Source organism: Hydra vulgaris, chromosome 11 (assembly GCF_038396675.1).
Source record: "Hydra vulgaris chromosome 11, alternate assembly HydraT2T_AEP".
Classification (NCBI taxonomy): domain Eukaryota; kingdom Metazoa; phylum Cnidaria; class Hydrozoa; order Anthoathecata; family Hydridae; genus Hydra; species Hydra vulgaris.
Window position 1 is genome coordinate 41,874,805 of NC_088930.1, and position 27,696 is coordinate 41,902,500.

The 27,696-nt window shown below is 27.2% G+C and overlaps 1 protein-coding gene across 1 annotated transcript in view; it reads right to left on the bottom strand.

Moving 5' to 3' along the window:
- Positions 1–7,812: 7,812 nt before the first annotated feature.
- The window catches only part of LOC101238194 (tetratricopeptide repeat protein 21B), a 59,656-nt gene continuing 39,772 nt past the window's right edge, over positions 7,813–27,696 (bottom strand). Inside the window, exons 35-43 of the mRNA XM_065808875.1 lie at positions 24,172–24,208; positions 24,029–24,089; positions 18,749–18,871; positions 18,521–18,634; positions 16,988–17,041; positions 13,097–13,153; positions 9,133–9,253; positions 8,687–8,754; positions 7,813–8,075 (exon numbers count right to left, since the gene is read on the bottom strand). Coding sequence (XP_065664947.1) covers positions 7,998–8,075; positions 8,687–8,754; positions 9,133–9,253; positions 13,097–13,153; positions 16,988–17,041; positions 18,521–18,634; positions 18,749–18,871; positions 24,029–24,089; positions 24,172–24,208 — 713 coding nt within the window. The 3' untranslated portion in view covers positions 7,813–7,997. The remainder of the gene's footprint in view (positions 8,076–8,686; positions 8,755–9,132; positions 9,254–13,096; positions 13,154–16,987; positions 17,042–18,520; positions 18,635–18,748; positions 18,872–24,028; positions 24,090–24,171; positions 24,209–27,696) is intronic.

Consider the following 27,696-nt stretch of genomic DNA (forward strand, 5'->3'; position numbering starts at 1 on the left):
CACCGCATAAGCTATTCAACCCTTAAATTTTAGACGCTCAGATAAAAAAATGTCTGGCAACGTTTACACGACGTAATTATCGGAGCTCTTTTTGATATAGACTAACCGACATGATGTAATTTCACAAATTTTAGCTACACCTAAATAAAATCCTAAATCTGCCCCTGTTAGTATTACGGCTCATGGGATCACAGAAGATTTATTTCGAATTTCTGTTGCGCTTGCTCGCAAATGTTTTAATGGAAGTCATACATTTGATGCGATTGCAGAGCAATTTTTTAATATACATTATAAATTTGGGCTTCATCATCACAATATAGCATTCACTGTGACCAACAATGGTTCTAGTTTTGTCAAAACATTCAATGAATGTCAAGATTATACCAATTGTGATGATAGTGAAGATGTGATATCACCGAAATTAACAGAACCATGAAGTAGAATTAATGTTGACGCAATTGACAAATAAAAAATAACAAAGTAATGACAAGTATTGACCAAAACACATGAAATGTATCAGTCATATTTTAAACCTGCTTGCCACGAATGATATTTCAAAACTGATTTAAAATGGTGTAGATTTATACCAGCGATAATACAGGGGTGCAATAGCCAATTGCTCAAAACTGTGGTCAGGTCAGCCAAAACACACAACCATCCATTGCTGTGGAGAATATCACAAAAGCTTCATTGAGGACAACAGGGAAAATATGATGATCGTTGCATTAAAATTGCGCCGTTTCAAAACGGTGGAGTTAGGGATATGAGAAGAATACAAACAATTTATGAAACTTATTGGTGATGCTCTGAACAGACTTCAATGGAAATTAATTTTTCTTTGGGATTCCTCATGCTAAAGATTCAGCAAGTTTGCAAAAGACTTGTGATGCTTATTCCAAAAGTTTTCTACCTTGGAAATCTAATTAAGGGATTAACTTTAAACATAGATCGGTGTTTCTAGCATTTATTTGAATACAACAGCTTATCCAGGATCTATGCAACTGCAGCTGTATCTCATCCTAGATTGAAGCTGCAATGCGTTCCAGATAAAAAGAAAGATGGGCTTAAAAAAAGTTTTTATAAAAGAGGCAAAAAGATTAAATTTAGCTGAAGGCTTGGCAAATGCAGTCACTATCGAGTGTTTACAATGTTTTGAAGATGGCGTGTACTCATCTTCATTAGCCTATTTGAAACAATATGTAATCGTTAAAAAAATGTTCAGAGTAGTAAATACAACTGTTCCATCGACTGCTACAATTAAAAGTCTGTTTTTAAAAGGGACCCTTTATTGCTGTGTCACGCCTTCATCGATTGTCAGATAAATATTTGCAATGGCTGTTATTAGCAACAAACGTTTAGATTAGATAAAGTTGTCATTTTAAATTTTTATCTGCTTCAAAACACTTTTAATTAAAAAGTATTTTGTTAAAATATTTAAAGGTTGAGAATTTTGTATTTTAAATATTTTCTCATTGAGCAAAAACGTACCCAAGTTTTATTTATCTTCGAAAGCTTTATCTTACGTTTTATTTCTGTTGCGCTCCCTGACATTAGTAGTTATACAATTTTATGAAAAAGTGCAACAAAATCTTATTATATCTCACTTATTTAATCATATTCCTGATAACGATATTGAGTCGTTTCTTTTATAGGAATTTTTAATTAAGTTTGCATACACAGTGTCAATAAATGCTTTTCCAATTAACAATGTATTTTAAAAAAAAATCATTAACTAAGGAAGCTTAATTAAAGTAAACAGTTTTTGAAAGTTTTGAATAACTCGTAACTGTATAGAAGTGGAAATAAATTAAACCGCATCATAGAAAAAGTTGTATCGAAGACAAAGCAAACAGTTTTTGCCAGGTCAAGTTTAAAAGGTGATTTTACTTGAAAAAGATTACACAATTACAAGAAAACAGAGTAAATAAGTCAAGCAGATTTAAGCTCGATTGTCACTACATTGCATGCATGTTGGTTTAATGCCACTTTTAAAGAAAATGTCAGAAAATTATTATTTTTTTTCTTTTTACTAATAATTATATTTTTGACATCTAAAACTCCAATAAATAAACTGGAAGGTCTGAATGTTTCCAATATAAATAATTATCATAACAGCCATTTTCCATGTAATAAAAAGGGGTAATTTTACGTGTGTGTGTGTGGGGAGGGGGGGGGGAGGAGGATTTTTGACACCCCCTCACCCCTTCAAAGAAGGCAATTTACAACTTATAGTTGGTTTTTTTAAGGAAAATGATTGGCTAGACGACATTAACACATTTTTTTAAAGAAAGCATTTAGCAGTTTTTAGAGATTCTCCTCCCCCCCCCCCACCTCCCTTATTACATTTCTGAAACCATCACAGGTTATAAATACTGTATAATGAAAAAATGCTGTAAAAATACAGTATTATGAAAAAATTAAAAAAAATAGTTATTAGTGTAATTGTTATAACCAAATGAGATAATTTTACAATCAGTTTTAAGCCAAAATGTTATCAATATAAAATTTACAGTATTTTACTCCATTAAGAATGACGTACAAATAGAAAGGTCAGCAATACCTTTCTTGTTCAAAATAAAAAGCGCATCGAAGAAAAATCTCACAACACTTTGGTAATTACTGCTCAGTGGGCCAGAATTGTCTAAAAATGGCAAAACTATTTAAGGGTTAAATATAGACATTGGATACATGTTTATAGAGGTTTTTGGGACCAAGAATTTCATTTTTAGGCTCCATTTTATTTTTTGGGGTAGTCATGACCGCACAAGTGGTTATTTTAGGGGTTGTCAAGGGTGGTCATGGGATTTCTCGATGGTTTTTAAATTAGCGGGGGCATGTTGTATATCTAAATATAGGTAACAGCTGTCAGGGAATTCAAATCTGGGCATATTCGGTCTTTAGAAGTGGTTATCACCGCTCAAATGGTCATTTTAGTAGTGGTCAAGGGTAATCCTGAGATATCCGAATGTTTTTCAATTAGATGGGACATGTTGTGTGTTTAAATATAGATAATTGCGGTCAGGGAATTTAAAACTGAGCATATTCAGTCTTCAAGAGTGGTCATGACCGCTCAGGTAATCATTTAGGGGTGGTCAAGGTTGATCCTGGAATATTCGGGCGGTTTTTTTAATTAGATGGTACATGCTGTATGTGATATCTGGAAATTGATATTTGGAAAATCAAATCTGTCCATGTATGGTCTCCAGGAGTGTTTATAATCGCACAGGTAGGTGTGATGAAATAATCTAGCTGATGAAGTACAGTGTCTCAAAAAATTATCCGACCAAACACTTTTTTAAATATTTTTCCCAAAAAAAGTGCTGTATTTTCGTATATTTAGACTTTTTTGGTAAACTCAAGATTAATAAAAATAAAAGAACATGTTTTTAAATAGATTTTCTTTATTTCAATGTAAAATACGAATCACAAAGTTTTCAGTCTTTAAATAAATGAACTTAGGTCGTTTTTTTATTGTCAAAAAAATATTCGACTAAACGCATTATTTGTTCCATAATAAATTATTACATAACAAAACAATTATTTTAATACTTTGTTGGGCCTCCCTTTGCTTGGATTACAGCTTCTAGACGTCTAGGCATTGATTCGACTAAAGATTTTGTTTCTTCTGATTGAATCATTTCTCAGGCTTCTTCAATTGCCACTTTGAGGTTTTCTTTTTTGGAAAATGACCGATCTCCAACTTTTCGGTCTACAATTTCCCACAAATGTTCAATGGGATTAAGGTCCGGTGATTGTGCAGGCCATTCCAAGACCTCAACATTATTTTCAGCAAACCACTCCTTTGTTTTAGTGGCACAATGCTTGGGATCGTTATCTTGCTGAAATGTAAAATCAGATCCTAGCCGAAGTTTTCGAGCAGATGACTTCAAATTTTGCTTTAATATGTTTCTGTATTGCACCTGATCCATTATAGTATCAATAAATTAGAATTTTCCAACACCCTTCCAAGCCATTGAACCCCATACCATCACGTTACCGCCACCATACTTGACAGTTCCTCTCACGCAGCTTAATTTGTAGGCTTCTCCGGCTTTTCTCCAAACTTTTTGGGCTCCATCAGATGACTTTAAGTTGAATTTCGATTCGTCGCTCCACAGGATCTTTTTCCAGAAACTTTACGGCATGTTTTTGAACTTCTTAGCAAACTCCAATCTTCTTTTCATGTGTTTCTTACTCAAATATGGTTTATTACGCACAAGTCGTCCTTGAAATCCCTGGTCTCGGATACGATTTCTGATTGACTGATGGGATAATTTGATTCCATAATTCTCTTCAGCTTGCTCAGCCAGTTTTCGAGCAGAAATGAAGCGATTTTTTTTGACTTGTATAATTAAGTTTCTATCAAAACTCATATTAAAGCAAAATCTGAAGTCATCTGCTCGAAAACTTCGGCTAGGATCTGATTTTACATTTCAGCAAGATAACGATCCCAAGCATTGTGCCACTAAAACAAAGGAGTGGTTTGCTGAAAATAATGTTGAGGTCTTGGAATGGCCTGCACAATCACCGGACCTTAATCCCATTGAACATTTGTGGGAAATTGTAGACCGAAAAATTGGAGATCGGTCATTTTCCAAAAAAGAAAACCTCAAAGTGGCAATTGAAGAAGCCTGAGAAAGGATTCAATCAGAAGAAACAAAATCTTTAGTCGAATCAATGCCTAGACGTCTAGAAGCTGTAATCCAAGCAAAGGGAGGCCCAACAAAGTATTAAAATAATTGTTTTGTTATATAATAATTTATTATGGAACAAATAATGCGTTTGGTCGAATATTTTTTTGACAATAAAAAAACGACCTAAGTTCATTTATTTAAAGACTGAAAACTTTGTGATTCGTATTTTACATTGAAATAAAGAAAATCTATTTAAAAACATGTTCTTTTATTTTTATTAATCTTGAGTTTACCAAAAAAGTCTAAATTTACGAAAATACAGCACTTTTTTTAGGAAAAATATTTAAAAAAGTGTTTGGTCGGATAATTTTTTTAAACACTGTATATCATACATTAGTACATCAAGAGCCCCTTGGCCTCCTCAGGTTGATTGGAGTCTTTGACTTTTGCCTGACTCCTTCTTATTTTGGACACCTTAGTAACGTAGGTGCAAAGCATTTTCATCGTAAGATCATAATTTGTTTGAGGCCTGGAGAATTTTATTGTGTTGTTCTCTCTGTTGTTTTAGTCTAAAGCATTAATATTAGGGTGTATGAAATGACTATTTTTCACAATTGAATTACAGTTTCTCCATTTTATGGGCGTTATTTAAATGAAAAAAACACATTTGACACATTTAAAGTATAATTTTCTAGATGAAAACGGCATTTTAGAAAAGTTATTTAGACAATATTAAAACTAAAAGTACTAGATGAGGTAGTTTTCTCGCTTTCAACACAACAAGAAATTAAAAAACTTTTTTTCTCTTTAACATGCTAATTTTAACTCTTTACTAAACTCTTCTTTTTACATAAATAAAAACTTTTTGGATACATGAATACAAATAATAAATATCCTCTACAGTGAGGGATCCAGCATTTTTTGGTGTTTGAGCTAATTTCCAGACAAATGTTTGGAGCAAACTCAAAATTTTGTCACCTCTCCCCCACCTACCCCGAACGTGAGGGCAACAAGTTGATAAAATTTTTTTTGTACTATTCTTAACTAGACTTATATTCATCGATAAATTTTAAGTTTCATAGTGTTATCTCTTAGCGTTCAAAAATTATGACCGTATAAAGTTTAACCCCCCCCCCCTCAACTTGAGAGGGTTACAAATTTTGTATGGTCATAATTTTTAAACGCTGAGAGATTATAATATGAAACTTAAAATTTGTTGATGAATATAAATCTAGTTGAGATTAGTACAAAAAAATATTTTATCAACTTGTTGCATTCACGTTTGGGGTGAAGGAGGGATGAAATTTTGGACTTTATTTATTCCCAGCCTTCAAATCCTTATTTTTTACCTCCTCCTTCGTAAAATGTTCCATAACTTTTCACAATAACATTAAAAGCGCTATTTAAAAAGATTTTAACAAGATTCAAATGATTGAATCTGTTCTTTATGCGTCTTCTTCAGCTTTTAAAGCAAAATCTACGTTTGGATATCATTTATAATAAAAACTTACTGCGCTCAGCTGAGCTCAGAAAATTTGGTTGTAAATTTATATATATATATATATATATATATATATATATATATATATATATATATATATATATATATATATATATATATATATATATATATATATATATATATATATATATATATATAAGTGTAATTTAAAGTAGATTACATGTGTGGCCTAGTTTTTTTTGGATTGTGTAAAGGTAAGTGTTAAAAAAATGTCGCGCGTTATAAAGGGGTTTTCTTGAAAAACACTTTGAAAAAAGCAAGCATAAAAAAATAAATTTTCATATTTCTTCTTCTTATTTCAATACAGTGGTCACACCAATATAGATTTCAATGACAGTGGTCACACTAATAGTAGATTTTTTTCAACCAGACATTTAAAAAGAAAAAAAAAAGAGAAAAAAAGTTTTTTAATTGTTCCAATTTTTTTTTTAAAAACAAAAAATTTTCGTTTTAAGAAAATTAAAAACCGCCATCAAACTCTGAATATAAATTTAAAAGATATTTTTTTGAGTAACTAATAAGAAAAACAGGAAATGTTTGACAAAATGAAACAACAGTTAAAACTAAAAGTCATTGGGTAAACATTTCCTTTAACAACTTTCCTATTGATAAAATAAATTAACAATAAATGAATTTTAAAAGAATGTTAAAAGAACGCTGTTATTTCAATTTTATAGTAAAGTAGCTTTAACTTGTCTTAAAATCACTATACCACTCTTTTAATAACAAATCACATTTAACTGTATTAATAGAAAAAACTTGTAAAGAAAGTTTGATTCTTTTTTACTTTATAGTCGTAAATTTATTCGCAGTTTTAATTCTTCATGAAAGAGCTAGATAAAGTAAATATACTAGTTATAAAATATAAAAAAAAAAAATAAAAAAAAAAATAAAAAGATAAAATGTTTTTTAATGCATAGTGCATATTTTAAAAAAACAGAAGTTTGAAACAGAAAAAATACAGCAAAAAATAATAACAGCTATTAATGACAATGGATGCAAACCCAATTTAAAAAAAAAATGAAACAGATAGAAGCAACCATATCTAAGTAAATATTTCTAATTGGAAATTTCAATATTGAAAGTACTCATAAAAATCGATTCAAAAGACGTGTTTATGATGTGCAAAATAATATATATAAAGTTTTTTTCTGTTTTAAAAAAGAAAAATTATTAAGCAGAAAACAAAAAATCTTCTTGTTTAAGTTTCTAAAAATGGAAGAACACACCTTCATCAAAAAAATACGAAAAATATCAGGGTTGGGTCCCCACACCCAAAATTTAATCGATGATCAACAAAAGAAAGCGGAAAATGAAGAATTATCGGTTATAAAAGAGTTGTTCTTCATGAACCAAGCTTTAATGAAAGGACGTCGCAATGCTATTTCAGAAATTCAGTTGATGCCCGAGGATTCCCTAAAACTAATGAACGCAGCAAGATCACGAAAAACAAGCGAAGCAATTGATTGGGAATTATCCGAAATTAAAAAAATTATTCAGTACCAAAATATTGTGCGAGATTTTGAAATAAAATGAGCAACCAAGAGAAATTAAATGAAAGAAAGCACAACCAGAATTTATTTGTTAAATGATTTTTTCGCCCTGTTTTAAGCGCTGTTTTCATTTCACATCGGAATCAGACGAACAATAAAACAGTTTACTAAAGTATTCTATCTTAAATAGTTTTAATCTTTTAATACAATATATTATTTCGTATAAATTACTTCAAAGCATGTACAATAAAAAATCTTTTTTTAAAAAAAATTTTAATATATAATAAACGTGTGTTTCGTAAAACGCAAGCGTGATCGTGAATCGGATTTTTAAAACACACTTGATATTTAGGACCGAACAAGAGATCTAGCTTTATCCAAAATGTCTTTTTTTATTTTGGGATAATTCGAATATTTATCCAAAACCTAAAAACCAATTATTCTTTTATTTATAAAAAATATTAAAGCAGATCTATATTTTTAAAGGTTTCACTAAAGTAGCATTTTCAAAGTATTAAAGTAGCGATTTCAAAACTATAATTAAAAATGTTTACTATAACTCATAAGTTCAAAAAGTAAATTAAAATCAAAGTAATAAAATAATAGTAATAATAATAATAAACTTATATATTTTTCTAAATAGCTTTTTGAAAAATGTATATACATTTTTTTTAACACGTTCACTTAAGATTCTGAAAGATTGAGGACAACTATAGTCGAAAAAGATAGTCAACTATAGTCAAAAAGGATACTCATATTTTTTCAAAAATGTTAACCACGCATAACCACTCTGTTAACCTTAAATAAATAACGCAAACCTTGATTGCGCGGAGAAACAGGTTGAGTGTGGTATTACCGGTGACGTATTGCGGTTTAAACTCTGTAAATCTCAACAAGTTGAGCGCGTGACCAAAGCCATGGTGGGAATCGAACTCAGAACTTCTCGTTTACAAAATGGACGCTCTACTATTGCACCACTAATACTTCAATTTAAAAAAGGAAAAAAAATCTCTGTTGTGCAAATTTAAAAAAATTACCTGGTTGCAAATATTAATAGCATCAACATATCTTTGTGATTTCAAATAATTAAAAGCAAGTCGATAACCTTAAAAAAAAAGAAATATTACTTGAAAAAAACATCATAATGATTTCATAATATGGTATTATGCGTTAATAGGTGTTGCACGTTAATTGCGTTAATAGGCGTTGCACGTTAACTGCATTAGCGTTGCACTGAGTTTGAAGTTCATTTTGTTATAGCTAGTGCAACTTAACTCTACATTTGAACTGTTATTATAATTTACTTATAATCTTTTATATTAGCTTTTAGCCTAGTAGCAAAAATCTAATAATAATAATAATAATAATAATAATAATAATAATAATAATAATAATAATAATAATCTAATAATAACAACAAGTTTTGTTTATTACACCGCACAGCACAATTTATTTTGTAATTATTTACTTAATATTTAATTACCAATAGCAGGGTTAGATTCGTTGGAATACTTCCATGCTTTTTCATACTTTATAGACGCTTCTCGATAATTTTGTTCTTTTTCCATTATAAAACCACAGTATTCCCATGCTTTTGCGCAACTCTAAAAATAAAAAAACTCCCGACATTCAGTCTGTATATTATCGGAAAGAAAGGTGAGGGGGAGTGGTTAAACTTGTAGCATTTTTTACATAAAATTAAAACTTTAATGTGAAAAATGGTGGTACAATTAATGTTCAAGCTATTGTCGTCGCTAGCTACTACATTTTTCCAGCTTTCTGGCAACCAAATTTGAAAATAATATTTCAATATTTAAAAATTGGGATAAATGAATGCAAAACTAGTTGTTTCACCTTTTATAAAACTTTACCAATTAATTCAAACACCCAATATAAAGCATAAAAATATTTTTACTGGAGTAAAATAAAATCTGTGAATATGGCTTACTAGATTAAAAAAAACAAAAAAAAAACTGTCTAAACTCACTAAAATAAATATGGAAACTGTCTAAACTCTCTAAAAAAATATGAAATCTGTCTTAACTCACTAAAATAAATATGGAAACTGTCTAAACTTACTGAAGCAAATTTACAAACATTAAAAAAATCTAGCATCACTGGAATAAATTAAATAACTAAATATGCAGTATAATAAATCTAAATTAAATCAATTACAAAATGCACAGAACCGTTTCTAATGATAAAAACCCTAACTTATTAATGGGAAGTGTGAATTTCATAAGTGCAAAGCTGTTGCAAAAACTGGCATAAATGCAAATTGACATAAGTGCACCGAAAGAATTAACAAACATTGACATTAGTGCGAACTGGCATAAGTGCAGACTGGCATAAACGCAAAGCAGTTGCAAAAACTGAATCATGTGCGAATTGGAATAGGTGTTTTGAATAAACATTGGCATAAGTGTAAATTGGCATAAGTGCAAACTGGCGAAGTGCAAACTGTTACAAAGTGCGAACTGTTACAAAAATAAGCGTGAAGCAGTTACAAAAACTGGCATAAGTGAGAATTGGCAAAAGAAGACAGAATAAAATTGCAAATATTAGTATTAGTGCGAATTGGCATTTATGCCAATTTGCACTTATGCAAATCTTTGCAAATTCATTTAGCGCTCTTATGTCAGTTTGAACTTGTGCTTATTCGCATTTTATTATTATTTTTATTAGTATTTTATTAGTTAATTTTATTAGTGTTTTTCTCTGTAGGTATGGATTACACACTCAATAAAACTCCAGCATTTTTTTTTTAAGATTAGATGCATGGTGATTTATATTTTCAATTAAAAAAATATTTTTAAACTAATTTCTAATCTTAAGTAAACAGTTAATATATTTAAATAAAAAATAGTGAAATAATTATCTATTTAATTAAATATAAAAACTAAATGTAGTTATTTAAATCAGTTAAACATAACTTTTAAAAACAAATGCCTGTTGGATAGCATACTGATTAGAGTATGAGCATGTATGATGTAGCAGGTGAAACAACATGTAAAAGTTAACTTTTGTGTTTTTAGTTTTTATATCATATAAAGGGAAATTATTTTGAGTTTATTTTTGTTACAGTATGGTTTAGTACTTTTTGCTTGATCATACGGTATAAAACTTATTTGTGTTTAATTAAAAATTTTTAACATAATTTAAAAAGATTTACTGTTAGTAAAGTGTTTTAATCTTTATTTATTATCCTAGTTTAGAAAATAAAATCTTTCAACTGTTGTTTTGTAGTAAAAATTCTGCTGAAAATGATCATTTTTTTCAGAATTGAATTTGCTTGTTCCAGTAAAAAGTTATGAAGATAAAACTGAAAAGAGATTTCCTATTTAATGGAATACTTTATTTATTTTATATAACTATTTTACTAAAATTTTTTTAAAATTTATGTATTTACTTTTATATAAATATAAGTAACCTACATAAATTAATAACTAAATAAAAATTAATTAATCTCAGTCAATGAAAAAAGATTCACACAATAGCAAACTTAATGGTGCAACTTCAAAAGTAAAATTTGGCAACTTATTATTATGTAAAGTGTAATTTATGTATGGCAGTCCAAAAACAACTTTATTGTTCAGTATAAAGAACCCTGCTCTTTCTATTTGGTACTGGTACAAATAGATTGGTACTAGCACAGTCACCAATTTAAGTGCTGAACTGACATTAGTTGAAATGCTTAGTAAACTTGCTGATTTGGGTTTCAGTAGAACCCCTAGTGCAGGCAGTGAGATCTGCTGCTTATCAGGGCCATGTTAGACATGCCCCTGATGAGTGGCATTAGATTTGGGTTTCAGCAGTTGGCAAGTTTAATTTGATCTAATTGCTAGTTATTTACAATATACGAAACATTTATTAAAGAAAAGGTAAACTCGTTTATTAAAGAAAAGATAAACCAAGCAAAGCTTGGTGCTATGCTTTCATCAAACTTTGAAAACATTAGATGAGAGAACTGCAGATAAAGTTGCAACACCAAGAGCAGTTTCTTGTACTGAAGATAGTATAAATAAATAATTCATTACATATGAGACTCAATTTTTTGAAGCAAACATCAATAAATACTCTGCACCAAATGTCTGAAATTTCAATAAAATTTTTCTTCAAAGTGACAAGGGTAATCAAATAATTCTCTGCAAAAAGCTAAAATTAACTAATGAAATAAAGTGAAATAATAATAAAAAAATAAATGTATGCAACTGTGTAAATGCTGCTGGAGTTGCATTTCAACCATTTATAATTTTTAAAGCCAAACACCTTGTAGTAAACTGGCGTACAAAAGGCATAAAAAATGAAGAATAAACAACTTCACCATCATGTAGATGGAATACAAACAATTCATCCAGCTGCTGACTAAAATATTTATTCTAATATACCTAAAAATTTCTGGTATCCATGTATTAGTACTTGATGGCCACAGCACGCCCATAAAATACCAAATTGCTTTTTTTTGTATTAAAAACAACGCCTATCTATATACCTATCGGGTCTATATGCCAACCAGATCATTTGTCAAACATTCTTCAGCCTTTAGATGTTGGTTTGTATTGCCATGTTAAAATGATTTGCACCAAATATTAGACAAATATTAAACTAACTCAATATGCAGCAACTTATCTAAAAAAGCTTTCTCTCAGCTTCAATCAAAACTCTATGATTCTGGTAAATGTTTCATGCCACTTCAAACTATTTTAGAACTTCAAACACACAAGCATATTTCTGCTAGACATAACAAAGTTGACAAACCTAAATTGCAAATTGCAGAAACATTTCAACCACAAAAAGATGCATATTTAGCATTTTGTTGCTTCATAGTGTTTGTCATGATCGACTCGTAATGCCCATTCTAAAGCAATTCTGTTTTCTTGAACAACAGTTTGAATTAGATCAGCATTTGCTTTTGGATTTACCAAATTTACAGATTGAGACTGATTGAGACTGGTGTGGATAAGTTATTATTATTGATTTAGTAGATTTGTGTAGTTGAGCTGATGAAACTTGTATAACATATAGAACAGAAGTGCGAACAACTGTGAACAGATTAAGCAGAAACAAGCTGAAGACCAGAAGAATGAGAGAATTTCAAAAAAAAAAGAAGGGAAAATTAATTTTGCATACAATTAGCCAATAGAGACAATCTACACAACAAACATTGAAAAAAAACAAAAAAACTGTTCAAGACTTTAACTTAGTTAAAGTCTTAAACAGTTTTTTACATCTTAACTCACTTTTTTATAATAAAAAAAAACATTTTATGTTATACATAAAATATATTTTTCATGTAAAAAAACGATCATACAAAATATTTATATAAATGTATATTAAAAAATATATATGTATATTGGTGTTGTAAAAAGTGAAAATTATGAAAAAGTATAAGTTACACAACACAGTTTATTTTTACTTCAAAAACTGAACAAAACTGTATAACATACCTCATTTGAAGTGAGACACTTTTTCAAAAGTTCTAAAGCCATGTCATACTTTGCACTCTATTATAAACAATTATATATCTCTTTATATATCTTTATTTTCTCTCTCTCTCTCTCTCTCTCTCTCTCTCTCTCTCTCTCTCTCTCTCTCTCTCTCTCTCTCTCTCTCTCTCTCTCTCTATATATATATATATATATATATATATATATATATATATATATATATATATATATATATTATCATATAAATATATATTATCATATATATATATATATTATCATATATATATATATATATATATTATCATATATATATATATATATATATATATATATATATATATATATATATATATATATATATATATATATATATATATATATATATATATATATATATGTATAAAAGGTAAAGTGGTGTAACATTGACATTTCTTTGGAAAAAATATTTTTTCTCTTGATGTAACAAAAATATTTTTATGTGAAATTATTTTTATGTGTTTACCAATAATATTGCTGCCATAAACTGATAGACAATTTAACTGATTTTGTTGTTGGCATACAACTGTCAATGTTGCCCTCTATATGCGGTAATATTGATATTAGTAAACTTTGTGACCTAAATATCAATGACTCTGACTCCAACAAAATCTTTCAGCTTTTTAATTTTTTGCTGGATTTCTTTGTGACAGACTTTTTAGTGTTTAGTTTAATTTCTGAAACAAAAAATTAACTTTTTACATCTTTAGGTTCTAATGTTTTTTCCTTAGCAGTATTATGCAACATTATTTGGTTTCTTCAAGTTTCTGCAAGTGTCTGTCGTTGGATCAGTTGACATCTGATGTATTGGTACATTTTTTTTTGAATTCAACTCTTTTAATTTAGTGCTGTTTGTTTAATTCCATATCATGTAATTGTGAAATATTCATTAGATGTAAGACATTCTGCTAACTTTTGCTTAATTCTTTGCCCATAGGCATTTCTGTCAATGTTACCCCAAAATTGAAATATGCATTTAAGAAAAAAATGCTACAAAAAAATCTCAAATACTTTGTATTTAGAAACAACATCATAAAAGCACATGTAAAATGATATTATAGTATGGTTTTACTTTTCTTTTAACTAAAGTTTTTCTGCAACAACAAAAAAATAGAAATTAGTTTAATTCATGCTCGCTGTATTGTGTTGTTATTTATACTTACTATTATGGGGATAAAAATAGTTATATTTCTTTGTTCGACATCTGGCTACAACATCTGTTAAATCAATTTAAGCAATAGTCAACGGGTGATAAATAAAAACATTTACTTTAACACATGTCAATGTTACCCACATGTCAAAGTAAACATATAAATATATTAAGCGTTACTTAATATATTTATATGTTTAGTAATTCTTCAAAGTACCTGAATTTTTTAATATTTTTTAAACCATGCAGAATTTTAGTTTGCAAGTTTATGGATTGTTCTGCAATCCAAAACTATTCAATATTAACAATTCTTTCAAATTATATTCAAAATATAAAATAAGTATATAGTAACATTTTTACAGAATAACAAAATACATTTATAAATATCCTATGCAGTAAAATAAATATTTTATGTAAAGTTCTTATTCAAAAAAAAAGCACTGATTTCCATGTGCTATGGATATTCTCTGTGATCAATAAAAACGAAAATTTAACTTATTTGCACAATTTGTAGACCCTGGTCAATAGGCTCAAATACCCAATCTTTACTTCAAAAATTCATACTTTTACCTCAAAAATTCACAAATTAAACACCTTTAAAATATGAAAATTAAAAAAAAAACTGCTTTATTTATCTTTTGGTGTAAATTTTAGGACACTGAATTTTAGTTTCTTAAAAAGGTACTGATTTTTACAACATTTTCATTTTAGCAGTTTGTCCATTTTAATAAAATTGAAAACTTTTTAAACAAGCTTTTTATTTAGTATTTAATTTTTTTGCATTAAAAAAAAAAAAAAATTATGCCAATATAATTACAATATAATTACAATTATTTTCTTATATTATTCTTACTATTATTATATTATTCTTATACTGTTCTTTACACTATTATTTTATTTTTTTGGGTGAAAAATTAACATACTTAAATTAATAGTGGAAAAAAAGTATATTATATTATTTTGATAAAATGGGAAAAGAAACCAGATCAAAGTATAATTTTTTTTTTGACAAATGATTCCATTGAGATACTACCATCATCTCAATTGTCTGGAAAACAAATTCTGCATTACCTAAATGGTAAATCAATTAAAACAAGGTAAGAAAATTTGTAGTATTTACTCAGCAATGTAGTTTCTTTCAAATTTCCCTATGGGAGTATTGAAATTGGTTGCAATCACATTGGAGGACTTAAAAACATGTGTGTTGTTTCACCACAAAAGAAAATCTGGAAGTGAAGTCCAATCCAATATCAAACAAAAAAAAATTAAGAAAGAGAAAAGAAATGATGATACAAATTTTTTGAATGACTAAGAAAGAGGCCGTGATACTGTGATGGAATCATCAAGAAATACTTCTTTGCTGTTTGTAGAAAGCAAAAGAAGATTGAATTTACCAAAAAGAGAGTGAGTACTTCAAATAATAAAATAAAATCAGAAATTATAAATTAATAAACAATTTAGATGTAAATCATAGAGATGCATTGGCTAATGTTATTTATTTAACAAGTAAGCAACATAAAGGATGTGATTAGTGATAATGGTTTAAAAACAAAAGAATATTTTATTGAAATAGCCCAGGGAAAACTACTTTGTGTTCATTTTGACACAAAAGTATTTCTATAACACTCACTCCTGGGCCTAACTATAAAAAAAATTTCAAAAACTTCAAAAACTTTTTCATGTAAAAAAAAGATGCTAAGTTAGTATTAAGTATCTTAAAATACAGTTTTTCAAATGAATGTTTCAGAATGTTGCAAGTTTAAAAACAATTTCATTTTTACTATTTCATGTTGCTTTCTATTGTTTAAATATAGTATTGTAACACCATGTTACACTTAAAGCCTAAAATTAGTTTTGTGACACTATGTTATACATAAAGCTTAAAAATAGTTTTGTGACACAATATTATATATAAAGCCTAAAAATATTGTGACACCATACACAAAGCCTGAAAATAGTTTTTTTATTGAATTAAATAGTTACTGAGTCTTATTTGGAAATACAGTTTTCAAAAAAATTCAACAGTGCTTTTTTGGAAATAAACTAGAAAGTGAATGCTATCTGACAACATATACACTGTTGCTTAGAATTGAATCTTTTAAAGATATTCTGTATATGAAAGAAAGATATTAATGTAGAAAACTTGGCTAACAATAATCAATGTCAATTTAACCACTTGTCTCGACCATAAACATGTTTATTAGAAGTACTACTAAATTAATATGGCCCTATTCATTTAACACATATAAAAAAGTTATAAAAGGTATTTAGCATTGACATATTTATTTTGCAAGTTTATAAAAGTGTTGAGAACTACAATAGTGAGAATCTTTGCAATCAAGTTATATATTTTTGGTAAGTTTATTTTTCACTGAAAGTGCAGAATCAAATACTAGAAAACTTTGTTGTTGATATATGTGCATCCTGTTAGACAATATTCAAGTAAACTCACACATTAATAGCTTCCTTTGATTTCTGGTGCATTATACATTATACATTTCTGTATATTTTTATATTTCTGTATATTATTATATATTATACATTTCTGTATATTTTTATATTTCTGTATATTATTATATATTATACATTTCTGTATATTTTTGTACATAAAAAAAAAAAAATTAACATAAAAATTGAAACTGAAGCATTTTGAAAATAATTAAAATATAGTTTATTTAAACTTAAACTAACATATAGTACCATACTTGAATATATATATCAGCCAGAGATAACCATACTTTTTCAAACTCTTCTGCTTCCTATATAAAAAGTACAAAACTATCATTATAATTTTAAATACAAACAATTTTTGAGTTAAAATCTCCATGTTACTCAATAAGGAATTGCCCACATATTATGTCATGCAATTATTGACTATTTTTTACTCCCTTTCTCCCCCCCCCCCCCCTTGTCACAACATCATAACTCTTTACACTCACTTACTGATGGACTGTGTGTCTGTCAGTTTGTGGCGTTCAAGCAATGAGAAAATTTACCAAATTAAAACCTAAATTGATGTGGTAAACTGCAAGATTCATGTACAAATCATTTCTTAAGCTTACTTATTTCCCCAAATCATTTCTTAAGCTTACTTATTTCCCCAATTTAACAAAGATTTCCCCAAAGTAACACCAGTTCATTTGGGGAAATCTTTGTTAAATTGGGGAAATAATCCCTACTTTCCTTTATTGTACAGAGTTTGAAATTTTTGTCATATGTTGATACGGACTTGATTTTAAATTTTTATTTGCTTCATTATCTAAAACTTTAAAAAGTAAACCAAGCTAGTAACAAACTTTGTCAAATCTAAAACTTAAATGGAGTTGTTTGAGCCATAGTTCTGATTTTTGATTCATCATTTGTTATTGTTTTTACCCCTTTTGTCTCATTTTCTTCATCAATTTTTTGTTTTTTAAATAATTCACTTTTCATTAAATATTCTTTCAAATATACTTTATGGTTGGTATTGACATGAATAGTAATTTTTGAAGTAGGACCACAATTTATCTTGTAAAAATGAAAAAAAAAAAAAAAAAAAAAAGAATATTTTTCACAAGAATTTAAACTTATTTAATTCTAAAAATCTCTAAATTTCACTTTGATTTAGAAACAAATATGATTTGAGTTAGAATCAACATATATAAATGTAAAAATAGATAAGTGTAAACTTAATTTTAATCAGTAACATACATAACTCACATTATTTTTCTATCAAGATCCACAAATTTCATTTTCACAGCATACTATAATGACGAAAAAATAGAAAAAGAAGCCATTACAGAGTTGCAGGCCAAAGTTAAAGGTCACTTGGTAGTATGGTTAAGAAACCAAAATTCTTCTAGTTTATTTTAGCTGCTTTTCTATGTTTAGTTAAACTAAATTGTGTTATTGAAAATATGATTTTGTTTGCAATTTTAATTTAATTTTTTTTATTTGACAAAAATAACCCAACTTCTTGTAAATATAAAAATTTCTTGTAAATATAAAGATTAATTTACAAAAAAGAAGCTTTTAAGATATTGGTTTATTCAAGAAGTTATTTCAAGAAATTGGTTGATTTATTTTACTTTTTTTAATATTTAAAATAATTTGATCAGTTCAGTTTGATACAGTTATTTATCATGATTTTAATATAAAGAATGGTTTGGTTAATTGCATGACCTTAGTTAAAAATGTATTTCAAATATTTCATTAAACGATTATTATCAAAATATCACAAAACTTGGATAACAATGTACCTCTGGATTCCATGTCATTTTAGCAAGACGTTTAAGTTGATTGCGAGCTTTCGGAGATTGCTTTAAAAGCATAAAACATGTGGACATGGCTAATAGCGCTGGTACGCAATCTTTCTGTATAAAAGTAATTGATAACAAGATAAGTAAATTATATATTATACTAAATATATTAATACCTATAAAGTTAACTTAGTTAAACATAATGAATAAAATTATTTTTATTTTTACATTAGCCTCCACAATTTCTGTAAGATTAAATAAAGCTTTTTGAACTATGCGACTATCTTTTGTAGCTATCAGTGTTTTGTTTTGTAGAACTTTAAACTTCAATGATTCTTGTGATTTAATTTCCTAAAATTGATAGATTACATTTAAAAACTTAATTATAAATAGTATAATAATTTTTTAACTTGATGAATGAACATTTTTTAACTTCACTGCCAGGTTTGAAATCTCCTTGCATCTGTTTTTATTTTTGTTATTAAAAAAATATAAATTAGTTAAATAAAGTAAGGGTGATAAGAACCTCCATAGAAACAAATAAAATGAAAAGTTAACACTTTTTTTTTGATAATATATTTGTTGATAATGTTAGGGACTGTCAGATGTTTAATCAACTTAATCTAATTTTTTTCTCAAAAATTGTTTAATTCCAGTATTATTTTATTATATAGCCCAAACATATATATATATACACACACACAGCATATATAAACTTATATAAATAATATATATACATAGTAGACCAGTTCAAAAAAAATATTTTTTAATAATTAAGTGGCTAGATGTTTAAATGTTGTTAATTGATGAAAAAAAGTAAATCATTAAAGTTTCAAAGCATTATTCCAATATTTAGTAACAGCTCAATTAAGTTTGCTTTTCAATGGGGTCCTAAAATTGAAGAAAAAAAAGTTCCTTAAAAGTAGGTCAACCTGGTACTCAAAAGAAGCAAAATAATATATAAATTTCAAAAATAATAATTGTTTTATAAAAAATAAATTAAAAAATTTTTATTTTTATTAAAAACTTGTAAAAATGTACTTTTTTTATTTCTAGTTAAAAAACCATAGTTTTTGTGCAATTAAATCTAAAATAATAATTGTATTATGAAATTATCATTTTTTTTGAAACTTTTATTTAATTTTGCTACTTTTAAGACCCAACATGACATTCTTTTGAAAAAACTTCTTTTTTCAAAATAATAGGGACCTGGTAAAAAGTAAAGTTTATTGAGCTGTTCCTAAAACACATTATTTAAGTTTGCAACTTTGAACTAATTTTCCTGACCACAAACCACATCAAATCAAAGGGTAGCCTAAATAAAGTTCAAAAATTATTTTTTTTATATACAATTTTGAAATGGTCTAATATATAGCCAATTATTAATTTTAAATAAAAGTTGATTTTCAAAGTTATAAGAAAAGCAAGTTAACTTCTAAATAATAAAATAAATAGTTTAAAGGTCATCTTAGTTTGAGAGAAGCTACAGAAATATAGTAAATATAATTAAATACATGCAGTATTTAAAAAACCATGATTAAATAAAAGTTTTTAAATTAAAAACATTAAACTAAACAAATAAATTCAATAAACAAAAACTTTATTTTCTTAAAAAAATTTGCTACCAACAATGCTGCAAGCAACCATTAGTTAAGATGGAAATAAACAAAGAATATTGTTAAAGACCAGAGAACATTGATTACTGTTACCAGAAAACAAAGAGTATTGTAAAAAAACAGCTTAAAAAAATGTAAATTGTATAAGTTGGGATAACATAAAGACAGGAGAGATTTCCAAAACATTGATGCGCAAAGAAAAAAACTAGACTTTTTTTTCCTTAAAAATCTTAAAGCATAGAGTAAGAGATTGCAAAAAATAAAAATTTTGGGCTTTATAGCCTTCAGGGCGTTATCATGTCCTGATAAGCATTAAAGTCAACAATAAGAACAATATTGGCTGAGAAATAAAGAGAAAGGACTAGATTTATTTTCTTGAAAACAACAAACAAAAAAGTGAAATGTTGGAAAAGGGCTGTTCAAATAATATGTGACACTTTTTTAGGCATTTTTAGAGATCCCCCTCCCCTACTAAGTGACATTTTATTAGTGTCCGGACTCTCGATTCTATAAAAACTAGTTCGGAACGGAACAGAATAAAAATTTTATTCTGACTTACGGTAAAAATCTGTTTTGAGAAAAAAAATCTTTCTCGAAAATCAGAAATTTATCGAATTTTTCGAGAAAGTTTGTAATGTTTCGGCAATCATACTTTGTCAAAAAATTTTATCATTTTTTGTCGAATTTTTTTTACTTTAATCCACAACATTTTTGAAGTAGTTAGCTTATAGGATATAAATAGTCTAAGGCATAAATTAACAGTTCTAATTGTTAGTTTTTAATTCCACAGCTTTTTACAGAAATAAAAAAATTTTTTATGATAAAACAAACTTTATATCACTTCTAACAAATCTTTTATATCACTTAGAGGAACTCCGCATTTGAGCTTTGACCTTCTCTGGCTTTTGACTGGGTTTGGAGCAAATCCTCTGGTCTAATGGACACTCTTCTTTTTTTCTGTTGTGAATCTTGTTCTGATGATTTCCTTCTCTTTAGAGGTTTTGGGGTTGATGATGTGGTTGATGGTGGTTTACAAAACAAAAATTTTCTTCATCCTTTATATTCAACAAACTTAGAAATATTTTAATTTTAATAAAATTAAAAATTATTAAACAAAGATTACATCAAATTTTAATTTTTACCACAAAAAAATTAAGAAGTGAATTCAACTAAAGTTATTGATTAAAATAAAATAAAAATAAATCATAAAAATAAACAAAGAACAATAAAAAATTTGTTGTAAAATTTAAAGGTAAAAAAAAGTAAAATGTATTTAAAAACAGTTGTCAAAAATGAAAATTATTGTAAACAATGATTTTTTTCGAAAATACTCGAACAGAAATTTATAAATATTTTATTCATTCCAACATTACGAAAAAAACTCGGAAACGAAAAATAATAATTTGTCGTTTCTGAATTTTTCAGTTTTTATCGAAAATTTCTCATAAACCAGAATTTTATTTGATAAAGGTCCGGACACTACATTTTATGGCATTTTTAAGAACCCCCCCATTCCCCTGTGTGACGCGACAAAGATAAAATTTTGGAATTTTCATAGGTATTTATTTAATTGTAACAGATCATGTTTTAGAAAAAATACAATTGATATGTTTCTGTTTAAGACCTAAATTTGTACCCAAACCGGACTTTGACCTTCAAGTATTGGAGTTCAATGTTCTTCAATAATTATTGAAGCCCAGTTGAGGTCAGAGGCATCAACATTGTCCTGATCATACCACTTAATTGTTTCTTTTTCCAAATTTAAAAAGACACACATGAGTTCAAATAAACCTTTAGCAACTAGGCAATGAGGTTTAACTTTTTGAATCTCATTCGATAATTAAATACTTGACCAAACTGTCTACTATTGTTTCATTGATTTGAAAGTGGCAAAATATAGACTACAATTGGTACAAATTCTTTTTGGTAATGAACTTTAAATGCTTGAACATGAGTAGCTGTATGGCAATCCTTTGGGAAACTTTCTATTCTATGTTTGTTCGTAAATTCTATGTTTGTAAGATCAGAATTTTTTTTATTTTTATTTTATTTCTGCAAAAAATAAAATACGTAAAAATAATAAAATACATAAAATAAAAATTTATTTTTGATAAATAAATAAATTTATTTTTGTTAAATGATCAGAATAAAATTATTTAAATTTTTTAACTTTAACTATTTTTGTGGTAATTGCGTGCATAAAAAGAAATTCTGATTCGTTTTAGACCGTTGTCAGATCTGAAGACGGTCTGAGGTAATCAGACTGAAATATCACATAAATAAATTAAAAATTAGTACTTAGCTGTATTTTATGTTTTATTTATTAAACAAAAACAAAAAATAATGTTAAATGACAGCTAAAAACAAACATTCGCTAGTTGTAAAGTTATTGCATATAACTTTTCATGAAATCAGTATAATATACAAATACCTCCAAGTTTGCAATTTAAATTTAATTACGCAGTGATAAATAATTCAATTTAAAATGTTTTTTGTCACGTCACACTATGGCACCCCCCCCCCATGTGATATTTGGTGACACTTTCCAATACCCCTCCCCCTTTAAAACTGCCATGTATTATTTCAACAGCCCCATAGACAAAGAACAATAAAGAACAAAAATAAAAGTGATTGAGTAAAAAGGTAGCAAAAGCATATAAAAGAATAATCAGAGGATTTAAACCTGATTTCACAAAAAATAGGTGAAATGATAAGTATAACCCCAGACAAGACATACGACTATTTGAATCAATCAATGCAAATGTAAATCAAACAATAGTAGCAATTAATATATCCAAAGTAGAAACGAAAAATTTAAATTAATCTCACAGAGCAAGTAGATTTGGTGAATTTTGCAAAAGATTTATTGTATTGTATTAAAAAGTTACTTCTTAGATTTGTTGTATGAAAAAAATTTAAATTAAAAATTGAAAAATGTAATTAAAATAATTAAAGTAAAAAAAGTAATTAATTACTTTAAAACTTTAAATTTGTGAATATTGGCAAAGAAAAGATTTAAAAGATTAATCAAATTGGCAAAAAAAAAATTAAAAAATTGGTCAAACCGGCAAAGAAAAGATTAATAGAATTGGTCAAATTGGTTTTGATATGGGAAAAATTTTTTTTTATCAATATTTTTAGGTATTCACATTTTTAATTAGTAGAGATTTTACTTAATTATACTGTATTACCCTAAATAATAGGCAGTTGCGCTAATCCTTCTAATCAGCAACTCTTCTACTCTACTGCCTTTCTTTTTTTCTTTAATTCCTTCTTCATTAGAACAGACAGCCATAATCATTCCTTTCCTTTAGAAACTTTAGAAAAGAGTTAATTTTTTAAGTTTTTTCTCTTAAGTTTTTTCAGGATCGCATTGTAAATGAAGTTGAACATTCTGCCATGCTTGACCCCACTATTGTAAAGTTTTCTTCCTTTTTTTTCTACTAATAATACTGTGGTTGCTGCTTAAGCGAGTTATTAACAATTATTCAACTAACCAAATATCAATCTTGCGTGACTCAATCATTAAGAAAAAACACATCCTTTTATTATAACATACTCAAAAAACTTTTATTCGTCTCAATTTTCTCCTAAAACATTGGTGTGTTAGAATTTTCTCCCATCTTCATGTTTTCCTGATTTATACAGTTTACAATTTTTTTATAATTTACTTCTGTTAAGTGCTTTCTTGTTCTTAAACTCTGTCTATTTTCTGTTAACTCCCAAATTAATTGTTGTTGGTTATAGCCTTGTTAACTCCCAAATATTTTAGTGGTTGATTTTAGCCTTGTTAAAAGTAAATTAGTTAAAACGCTTTAAATAGGTTTCAAATAACAGCTTTTTAAAGAGTTCTTAGAAATTAAAAAAAAAAAAACTATATTTAAAAACATACGCTTAACAATTTTTCAGCTGTTTTTAAAGCCATTTGATCAGAATCTACTTTTTCGGTTTGTCTATAAAAAAATATGTGTAATAATATACATGTTAATCTATCCAAATATGTGAATACCATACTTTTGTTAAGTTTTAGCTTACTTTGCACCATTATCAACTGATTCAAAAGTTTCTCCTCCTAGAAAAAAAATAGAATAAATTTTATTCTAAAAAAAAACAAATACTAAAACAAAACTTTTTTTTATGGATTTATTCCTATTTATTAAAAATATGTTTATTTTTACGATATTTCAAGGGAATATTCATACCCTCATTGTCAAGTATATAAGAAACCATTATAAAAATATATTATACAAAACCGTTTAAATTTACAAAAGAATGTTCTTTGTAAGAGCTTCTTTTTAAGAGTTTTTCAAGAGAGTTTTTTGTGACGTAAGTATTTGAACAAGGGTTTCCAAAATGACGTTGTCACATAATTGCCATCATCCCTGATAAGACAATTGTCAGGAAAGGTACTTTCATTGTGTTGTATTTCTAATGCTTCCTTAACTTTCCTGCTAAAATTTTGGAGTGTTCAACTACAGCTGAATTTTCCCTTTTACCTTGTTGTGCACTTGTTTGATGCTGCCATATTCAAGACAATATCTCTTGTCCTGTATACTAACATAAGATTTGTCACAAGAGCACTCAAACTTGTAAAGACTGGGATATAAATTAACTGGTAGTGTAGGTTTATTTTTGGAACTAGATAGACAAGGTAGACTTGGTAGATTTTTTGGGGGTTTAAACACTAGCGGGTATCCTGCTTTTTTAAATACTTTTCTTAACTTAGGACTCCAAGGATCCAGGGTAAAGACACAAATCTTTTTTGAGACATTAAGAAATATTGATTTTTCATGAGATCTTTTTTGTTATTAACACTTTCTTTTGTAGACTTAACTAGTTTTTCCAGACTTTTCTTCTCATAGCCGTTTTTTACAAATCGATAAGAAACGACAGCTCATCATCAATGTTATTTATTGTGCATAAATGTAGTACTCTATGGGCAAAACCAATAAAGATACCTTAGATAATTTCAGGATCATGGCATGAATTCAGTTTAATTTGAAAATTTGTGACTGCATTTTTACGATGTATTTTAAAACTATATGTTTTGGTTTTATTGTTAGTAATTGAAACATCAAGATTGTTTAATTTATTGGTCAAGTCAGCACATTCCATTGTGTATTGAATACTTTTATGTTGTTTATTAAGTAGATCTAAAAACTTTTTCACATCTTCTAACTGAAATCTTAAATGTTTGTCATCAATATATCTTTTAAATGTTGTTTGGATGGATGCTATTGTTAAGCGCCATTGAAAGAGAATTACTTTCATGATATTGTAAAAACACTGGGCAACTACCACCATAAGAGCTTGAGAGCTTGAAAACTCTGAATCCAGTTGGTTCAAAGTTTTTGAGCTCATGAACATTGTTTTCATATATATATATATATATATATATATATATATATATATATATATATATATATATATATATATATATATATATATATATATATATATATATATATATATATATATATATATATATATATATATATATATATATATATATATATATATATATATATACATATATATATATATATATATATATATATATATATATATATATATATATATATATATATATATATATATATATATATATATATATATATATATATACATACATGTATATATTTTCTTTCTTTACTAATTACTATATACAAACCCATTCTTAACTTAAATTAAAATCAAGTGAAGATAAGTGTTTTGAAATCCAGCAGTTATTTATGTTTGTGTAAATGCATTACCAGAGCTAAAAGATTAATAAAACCTTTTTTTGTTCAACTACAAGCAAACTGGAAACTGAAATTGACCAAATTTTCAAACCAAAACCAAAAACCAAAAAATAATTTATATAAATATATAAAACATATTTAACTCATTTTATTTAAAATTTGCTAAGATTTATTAAAATTTATTTTGTAAGAGTTTACTAATACTAAAAATTAATCATTAAAAATTTTCTCTACAAAATCTTTTCCGTTTGATGAGAATTATTGATTTTTGATTTAGTTCATTTGCATTTTTATTTAGTTCAGCGAGGTACTTTTTGGCAATCTTTGATAGTGAATTTTTTTCATAGTTCTGCCAGACTTCAAAGCATTATGGTGATATTTGTGAATCAAGAAATTGATTAAATAATTGCATTGCTCTGTTGCCAACACCAAAAATTTGGCTGTGATTCTTTTCATGTTTAAATTGAAAAGTACTTTTCTTATCAAAGTATTATTCTTCAATATTGACAACTATTGATTATAAAAACATTTTTTGTTGGCAAATGATTATCAAATTAAGTTAATTCTGTCCAAAGGTTTCTTCTTGTCTGTTGAAGTGCTTCCAGAGACCTGAAAAAGAACTTCTTATACCTTAGATCTAGAAGAGTTGCATTAGAGAAACTCCATTTCAATTGCAAATCTGCTTCTCATTTCCAACTTAAAGGACTCTTTTAATTTTACCAATTTTCTATATCAAGTGTGTAAAAAAGTTAAGTTTTAGGAGTAGGAAGTAAAAACTTCGACCTCCTACACTTGATCTAAAAACTTTCAAACAATATTTGTAAATATTTTTTTTTTTAATTAAACTTTTTTTAGATGATTTCCACGATTTCTAGGATTTTAAGCAAAGAGCAAAGACAAGCCCTAAAAATAATAGCAATATTTTTAATAAATAACATTGTTTATAAATTGAAACTTTTTCAACAAAAATAAGTAATAAAAACTTTGCTTAAGGTTTTTATTCCTCTAACTCATTTTCTCCACTAACATATTTAAAAAAAGTTTTTTACAGTTTTTTTTAACATGTTTAAAAAAAATTTGATTACTAATTTTGAAACTTTTATAAAATTTTGCTTCTTTTGAGTGACAGAAATCTTTTTTGGATAATATTAGGGACCAGTTAAATATTCAAGAACCAATAAAGACCCCTTAAATTTATATATATATATATATATATATATATATATATATATATATATATATATATATATATATATATATATATATATATATATATATATATATATATTATATATATATATATATATATATGGATTTTAGCAATTTTCTAAATATTTAATTATCAAAAGAGGACAAAAAGCTCTGTCTGCTATATGAGTACCATATAGGCCACTTCGCTAGAGAAGCCACACAAAATATTAGTGGTGCAATAGCTCAGGCTTCTATGACACATTCCACAACATTAAATTGGTTCAAATGCTTTGATAAAAATGACTACAACTTGTAAAATAAACCCATGTCTAGACTTTCTTGGCAGTCAGACTATGGCTAATTAAAAGTGTTAACTAAAAGCAAAAGTGTTGTGATACTACTTTTTCACCATATTGCTTAAAACTGAATGTTTGAATTCCTGATGATTTGGCTGAATCAGCAATACCAGCATTTAAACTTATGGACATTTTTTCCCTTCTTTAAACCGTACTAAGAGTTGCACTATGATATTACTTTTTATGAAAAGTTCTATTTTAAATACAGCAGAAAGCACCAACAGTTGAGCTTTATTGTAACCCAAATGCAAAACCTGAATTTTATCCCTAAA